This window comes from Parastagonospora nodorum (assembly GCF_000146915.1).
Source record: "Parastagonospora nodorum SN15 chromosome Unknown scaffold_6, whole genome shotgun sequence".
NCBI lineage: Eukaryota > Fungi > Ascomycota > Dothideomycetes > Pleosporales > Phaeosphaeriaceae > Parastagonospora > Parastagonospora nodorum.
The window spans coordinates 418,937-426,232 of record NW_001884554.1 but is presented as its reverse complement, the minus strand read 5'-3'; the positions used below and the strand labels follow the sequence as shown (position 1 = coordinate 426,232).

Sequence of the window (7,296 nt, the reverse complement as noted above, 5' to 3'; positions counted from 1 at the left end):
TCAGTCGAGTTTAAGAATATTACTGTCGAAGGATAGCAATGGGCAGGAGTACGGGAATTATCCCCCCAACTTATGTCAAGACAATGTTCGAGGCACATTTAAAAGAGGGTCCAGGGCGAGACAAGAACTCGAGCTGCACAGTTCGAGGTTTTCGTCTTGGGAGATCTACAACGAGAAGGTCCGCGATCTCCCTAAACCCATCGAATAAGGGGGAATTTGCGAGTGCGAGAGCATCCCTCGACCGGGTCCGTACGTCGAAAGACCTGGCGAAATTGGTTGTACAGTCCTTCCCCGAGATTGAAAACTTGATGGACGAAAGGAAACAAGGCTCGTACCGTTGCCGCGACCAACATGAACGAGACGTCCTCGCGATCGCACGCCGTCTTCACCCTGACCCTTACCCAGAAACGCCACGATGTTACAACCAGCATGAGCGGAGAGCGGGTAGCCAAAATCAGTCTGGTCGATTTGGCCGGTTCAGAAAGAGCACAGTCCACGGGAGCAACTGGTGCGCGGCTGAAGGAAGGAGCTGAAATTAACAGGTCGCTGTCTACCCTAGGACGTGTCATTGCATCGCTAGCCGACATGTCGAGTGGGAAGAAGAGGACCCAAGTGCCTTACCGAGACTCCATCTTGACCTGGCTGTTGAAGGACTCCCTTGGTGGCAACAGTATGACTGCTATGATTGCTGCCATTTCCCCAGCCGACATCAACTTCGAGGAGACTTTATCAACCCTAAGATATGCCGATTCAGCCAAGCGCATCAAGAACCACGCGGTCGTCAACGAGGATCCAAACGCGCGTATGATCAGAGAACTCCAGGAAGAACTCGCAAAGCTTCGCGGACAGCTCACTGGAGGCGGTTCAGGTGGCAGTGGTGCCACAATGGAAGAGCAATATGCGCCTGATACACCTTTGGACAAACAAATTGTGTCCATTACACAGGAAGATGGAACAGTGAAGAAGGTTTCAAAAGCCGAGATTGCAGAGCAGCTCAACCAGTCGGAGAAGCTTTATAAGGACCTCAATCAGACATGGGAGGAGAAGCTGTTGAAGACCGAGGAGATTCACAAGGAACGTGAGGCTGCTTTGGAAGAGCTCGGCATCAGCATCGAGAAGGGCTTCGTTGGGCTGTCAACACCAAAGAACATGCCACATTTGGTCAATCTGAGTGACGATCCCCTCTTGACCGAATGTTTGGTATACAACTTGAAACCAGGAATGACCACAGTGGGCAACTCCGACATTGAGGGCCAGACTGCGCAGATACGCTTGAACGGCTCTCAGATTCTAGCACAGCACTGCGACTTCGAGAACGTGGACGGAAAAGTGACTGTGATACCCAAGGAGACTGCAAGCGTCATGGTCAACGGGATCCGAATCACTAAGCCGCGACTTCTCAAAAGCGGTCACCGGATTATCCTGGGCGACTTCCATATCTTCCGATTCAACAATCCGCAAGAGGCAAGGGCTGAGCGCGCCGAAGTAGTAGGCACGAGTCTGCTTCGTCACTCAGTAACACCAAGTCATTTCAACTCTCCGTCACCTGCACCACGGGCCTGGCCATGATCGGTCCTTCAGCACCATCAGCATAGCGAACTCGGATTTCGATTCGGACAGTCCAAGAGCTCGGTCTCCAGCACTATGGCAGCGCGGCCGAGAATCTGAATTTTCATACGCGCGGAGAGAGGCACTCACCGTTTTGGTGGGATCAGACCAGCGGGTTGAGGACCTAGGCGATGAGGAGTTTGACACGCTTTTCGAGGACCTGACTGGTTACGCGAAATCCGGTAAACGGCAGAAAGTCGCATATGGCAGAACAACGACGACGATATGGATTCGACTTCTTCCTACCGTGAAAAGTATGCGTCAGGGGGTACTCTTGACAATTTTTCGCTTGACACGGCTCTGACCATGCCTTCTACGCCGCAACACGAGGGCAGTGAGAAGATGCAAGAGATGCGCAATGACATGCAAGAGAGGATCGATCAACAAAAGGGTGACTACCACGCCAAACTCAAATCCGACGCAGAAGCCAAAGTAGAGCTCGAGGAATTACGTGCTGCAAAGTTGGAGATGGAAAAGCATATGCTGGAACAGAAAGAGACTTACGAGCGACAGCTGAAGGAGCTTGGCCACGAATCTGCAACCGAAGCAAGTGAAACACCAGCGACAGAGGAGCAAAACGACAAGCGATTGGAACTGGCTAAGAAGGTCTTCCAACAATGGCGGCATCGCAAGTATGTCACTATGGCCGAGACTATTCTTCAAAACGCGGCGACCATGAAGGAAGCACAGATTCTCAGCCAACAAATGGGCAAGCGGGTTGTCTTTCAGTTCTGCATTGTTGACGTCGGCCACTGCGTTCCATCATCATACGACCTTGTCAACATGGGCATCCCTGGTGAGGAGGATGATTGTCTCGAAAGCACTCCAAAGCCTTGCGTTGGCGTACGAGTGATTGATTTCAGAAATGAAGTCGTCCATCTCTGGTCATTACAAAAGCTCCGACAACGCGTTCGCCGCATGCATCAGATCAACCAGTACATGAACAGACCGGAGTATTTACAGCACTTCAACCCTGAATCGCCATTCTCAGAACCTTGCATGCCGGAATTCTCGCGGATAGGCGATGTTGACGTTCCCCTTGCTGCGGTTTTTGAATCCAGAGTTCGAGATTTCAATCTTGATGTCATTTCGCCTTACACATCCAACCCGATCGGCATAATACATCTGTCTCTAGAACCTTCGTCCGCCGAGGCTCCATCCACGACGCTGAAGTTCAATGTCGGTATGCATGAATTTATTGGCTTTCCTGAACGAGAGGGCACAAAGGTCCACGCTGTACTCTTCCTTCCTGGCATATCCGACGAAAGCGGCGCAACAACGACAACTTGGATCACCGACTTCGACGAGGGGCCCGTGCGTTTCGAGAGTATGCATAGCATGAGTGTGCCATATCCAAGTCCACGGGATACTTACCTAAGGGTTTCGTTGTTCGCAAAGGTCACTGAGATACATCTCGACAAGTTGCTCAGCTGGGATGATATGCGCGACACGGCAGACAAGCCGACACAGAAGCGCCGGACTGCGCGATTGCCAGAGTCTGAGTTCTACACAGAGGACAACCACGACATTTTTTCACGCGTCCAGATCCATGAGATTACTGATGATGGCACATACCAGCCTGTCGAAGTCACACAAAGCAGCATTATGGATGCTGGTGTGTATCAGCTGCATCAAGGTCTAGCTCGCCGCATTGTTGTGAATCTGACCCACACTTCCGGGGATACACTCCAATGGCAAAACGTCACCTCCATGCGTATGGGTCGCATCCGCCTCATCGACGCATCAGGCAACTCTCCTGGCATCGACTCACCAGTGAAGGAGGTACCGATTGATTTGGTCGCACCGCCCGTCGTCAGAGACCACGCCGATGGCACATCCAACGTGAAGTTCGTGGGTCGGTGGGACAGTACTGCCCATGGCTCGTTACTCCTGGATCGTGCGACGCAAGACAAGTACCGTGTCCAAGCGACATTGTTGTTCAATGTCAAGTCGCCCAAGCTCGCACAACCTATGCTCTTCTCGTTGGACCTAGGCATGCAGATTCGCAGCCGAACGTTCGTGCGACAAAACTCCCTCTTCGCTTTGGCAGCTCTATGGAACCCAGTAAAGATTGTCCACTCTACAGTCGGCATCTTCAACGTTGCCATTCGTCCCACTTCTGTCAAACGAGCGACCGACCTCTGGCGGATGAATACTCGCGATGACTACATCAAAGGCGAGGAGCAGCTCGCTGGCTGGACGCCTCGTGGCGTGTCTCTAGTCCGCGATTTCATCGACATCGAGAAGCGTCGGCGTCGCATCGCAGAGATTGAAACCGCTCGATCTGTTTTATCTTCCAAGGCCCTCACGGTTCCCAACCTCGCCTCCACTGCCGAACTCAATGAGGATCAAATCGCCCTACTGAAGCGTGTTGTAAGTCTCTGGCAAACCAAGAAAGCACCCGCCGAGATCATCCTCAATCCCACAAACCTCGAACCACCATCGAACGGCGCAGCATTTGCACCGCGCTCCCCGTCACCATCACCAGCTCCCGCGCCCAGTCTTACCGCCACTGTCCGCTTTGTGTCCAAAAACCCGACGCTCCTAAAATCCTCATACCTTCTCACTCCCGACCTCACCAATACGCGCTGGATCCGTCGCTTCGTCGAACTACGCAAGCCATACATGCACATCTATTCAACTGACGGCGATGAAATCAACGCCATCAACGTCAGTACCGCGCGCGTCGACCACTCGCCGCAAATTGCCAAGTTGCTGAACAGCAGCAGCGGAAGTCAAGGCCAGGGGCTGAAAGACACGATTTTCGCCGTTTTCGCAAAGAGTAACACGTATATTTTCCGTGCAAGGAGTGAGCGCGAGAAGATTGAGTGGATTTTGAGATTGGATCAGAGCTATTTTTCGAGCGAGGGGAGTGAGGAGAGTGCGTGAGCATCGTTGCGTAGCTAGACACGAGCGCTTTTTGGGACTGCTCGTGGTAGGAGCTGTATGTATGTGCTGCTTGCTTGTAAATTTGCGGCGTTTGGATCTTGGCATGGGATACCCGAGTGCGCCCTTAGGCTGGACTCTTTTCTTGTATGGATGGTTATTTGGCCTGAGCGATACTCGCTAGCTACATATGTGAATTTATCCGTTTGAATCATGTGTTGATCTTGCACAAAGTGCGGGTTGTCTTCATGAAGCGTGATGTTTTTATCCTTTTGCATCTAGCGTATCCGCGATGTTCACTATACATCTCACACAAAGCCAGCGTAGAACTATCAACAAGAACAGCCATTCGTTCCCTCTAGGCTATCAACTCCGTCAAAGTCCTCACACATACACATAGCACAAAGGACTTCCCCCCATCGTATCCAAAACGTCCTTAATCTTGACCGTCTTCCCATTAACCCCCATCTCCAGCGGCTCCTCCACCATCGCATCCCTCGTCGGCGGCCTATTCTGCAACGTCAAAGTCCCCGCGACCTTCCCGGCCTCCTTCGGATGCAACACCTGCCAAATCCAATAAATGCGATCCAGCATCGCATGATGCAGCCAAAACGCAGGATCGTTAACCGAGCTGTACAAATCCGTCGCGTCGCCGCCCATCGTATAGTGGCCCGATGTGTGCAGCCCGAGGAAGCCGTCGGGGTAGCGGCCTTGGATTTCGGTCCAGAAGAGGCGGTGCGTGCGGGAGCCGGGGCCGATGGTGACGTTCAGTAGGTTGGCGGTTGTGAACCATTTCTGCGGGATGTAAGGGGAGATGTCGCGGCGGAGACAGCGGGGGTTGAAGTCTGTTGTGTCGAGGGCGAGGTCTGTAAAGCCTTGCATGCCCGGGGAGATGGGGCCGATGTTTGCTTGCGTACTGTGATGTGTGTTAGTTTCTGTATCTGAGGATTAAAGCATGAGATGCGAGGTGTTTGTACTTCTTGAAGGGGCCGCTCTTGACGCAGCCTCCGCCTTTGCCTGAGGGGATGACGATGGTGCGAGCGCCTGCGAGACTGCCGTTGTGTGCGAAGAATTCGCCGTCGCCACCCATGCTGGTGTCGCTACCATCGAAGACGGGGGATTTGTAGATGTTGTCGGTGTTGGCGAACCAGTTCCAGTACTAGCGATGTCAGATATGTGTTAAGGATCAGTGCGATGATTTGAGACTCACAGGTTGGTAGCCTTTGTAGCCGCATTCATTTCGCAGGGCTTGCTCGTATGCCCATACGAAGTAGCGATGCCATGTGAGGAAGAGACCGTTACCATGGATGTACATGGTCTGGTTCACATGGATGGCGACGAAATCGTCGAAACGAGTCTTCGCTGCTGGGGCCCATGACTTGTCGGATTTGGATGGCAGTGTTCGAAGACACTGTACAGCCTTGATGTATGCTTTCCGATCCGGCTTGCTCATGTAATCCCTTGACAAGATTAGAAGGTACAAGTTCATGCGCGTGACAAACTTACCAGTCTTTCCGTATGGTTGCGGTAGCCAATGAGCAGCCCTTCGGAGCCCTTTTTGAGACAACATCGCTCTGTTCAAGCGTGTCATAAGCATGCTGCTGCAGTTGGGCGAGAGCCTCAAGAGGATCAACTGTTGGGTCGATATCGATGACCGGAGTGGAGGCCGAGTCGAGGGGAGCAGTAGCCACGAGGCCGGCAGCCAGTAGCTGCACGGCGCTTACAGCATGAAACAGACGCATTGCGAAGGGGCGTAACTCGCTATGGGCAAGGTTTGACAGCGTGGGGAGATAGCATAAGACGCCTCAAGTTGGCGATTATATACATCTGAAAAGTTCGCCTTCGAATCATGCAGGGGCTTTGCCGCGATCTTGCATCCATATCCCAAGGATCGATTTCGGAAGAAGGCGACTCTGAGGCGACCTCGGGAGCACGATGAGATTCAGGAAGGCTAAATCCGATGGATGCAGGTTAGAGTACACCTAAGCCGCGTCTAATGAGGGCTCGCATCCTGCATCCTGCTTTAGCTTAAGATTAACATGCAAGGAAAGTCAACAAATGTTACGGACTGCATACTATGCGTAGGTTAGTGTACATCCTTCGAGTGCCACAAACCCTGAGTACCACTCGATTGGGCCACTAGCGTTCCATCGCGTAGCCGTGGCCATGTCAGGATGAAAAGCCCATTGGACGTCCCGGCATTCCCTGAAGATTACCATGCCCACGTCCCGTGTGTGGTAGGAGCGCTAGCAATCCTCCACACGGGATGGTACTGTACGGGTTTTCTCTTCCGGTCGCTTAAAGGCAATTGAACAGCAGTCGCAATCTAGGCCTGGTGTACCGGTAGAGTCGGATGGCCTCTTCCGCCACAAACGAGAAGCCGTACCCAAGAGCTGACCCGTACGACTGCGCTTCTCCAAATCTTTTCTTCGGGAACAGGTTTGAAGCCCTACCTCTGCTCAGTTAAACGGGTGCGTGTAACTCCACACGCGGGGAAAAAGACGTTTATCACCTAAGCGGGCTCGGTCATCGATGCTTCTTAGGACGGTGGAACGATCCATAGACCCACCAGATGTTCGAATGCCCGCCGGGCCGTTGCGCTGGGGCGATCTTTCCCTGAAGTTTGTTACTCGAGCTAGTACATTTACGCATCTAACTCCGAAGCCTACTAAATGCAGACGTGAGTGCAGCAGCTCTCGGGTCGCACTCGCTACAATGCATTTTGAACAGTTCGGAAATGCAAATCTTACGAAGGGCTTTCGTCGAAGCCAGATGTTCCGTGGTAAGGATCGCACCTACGTC

At 52.6% G+C, this 7,296-nt stretch overlaps 3 protein-coding genes across 3 annotated transcripts in view; 2 read left to right on the top strand and 1 right to left on the bottom strand.

The window, feature by feature from the left end:
* Nucleotides 1–208, top strand: part of SNOG_04290 (hypothetical protein) — a gene marked incomplete at both ends in the record, with an annotated part of 639 nt that extends 431 nt beyond the window's left edge. Inside the window, one exon of the mRNA XM_001794655.1 lies at nucleotides 93–208. Within this exon, the coding sequence (XP_001794707.1) occupies nucleotides 93–208 (116 nt within the window). The remainder of the gene's footprint in view (nucleotides 1–92) is intronic.
* A 143-nt stretch (nucleotides 209–351) lies between these two features.
* Nucleotides 352–4,497, top strand: SNOG_04289 (hypothetical protein; the record flags this gene model as incomplete). The annotated part of the gene is made up of 2 exons (XM_001794654.1): nucleotides 352–1,488; nucleotides 1,819–4,497. The coding sequence occupies 2 exons, from the start codon at nucleotides 352–354 to the stop codon at nucleotides 4,495–4,497; spliced, it is 3,816 nt and encodes a 1,271-aa protein (XP_001794706.1).
* A 244-nt stretch (nucleotides 4,498–4,741) lies between these two features.
* On the bottom strand, nucleotides 4,742–6,236 carry SNOG_04287 (hypothetical protein; the record flags this gene model as incomplete). The annotated part of the gene is made up of 4 exons (XM_001794653.1): nucleotides 4,742–5,410; nucleotides 5,472–5,653; nucleotides 5,705–5,954; nucleotides 6,001–6,236. The coding sequence occupies 4 exons, from the start codon at nucleotides 6,234–6,236 to the stop codon at nucleotides 4,879–4,881; spliced, it is 1,200 nt and encodes a 399-aa protein (XP_001794705.1). The 3' UTR covers nucleotides 4,742–4,878.
* Between the last annotated feature and the right edge of the window lie 1,060 nt (nucleotides 6,237–7,296).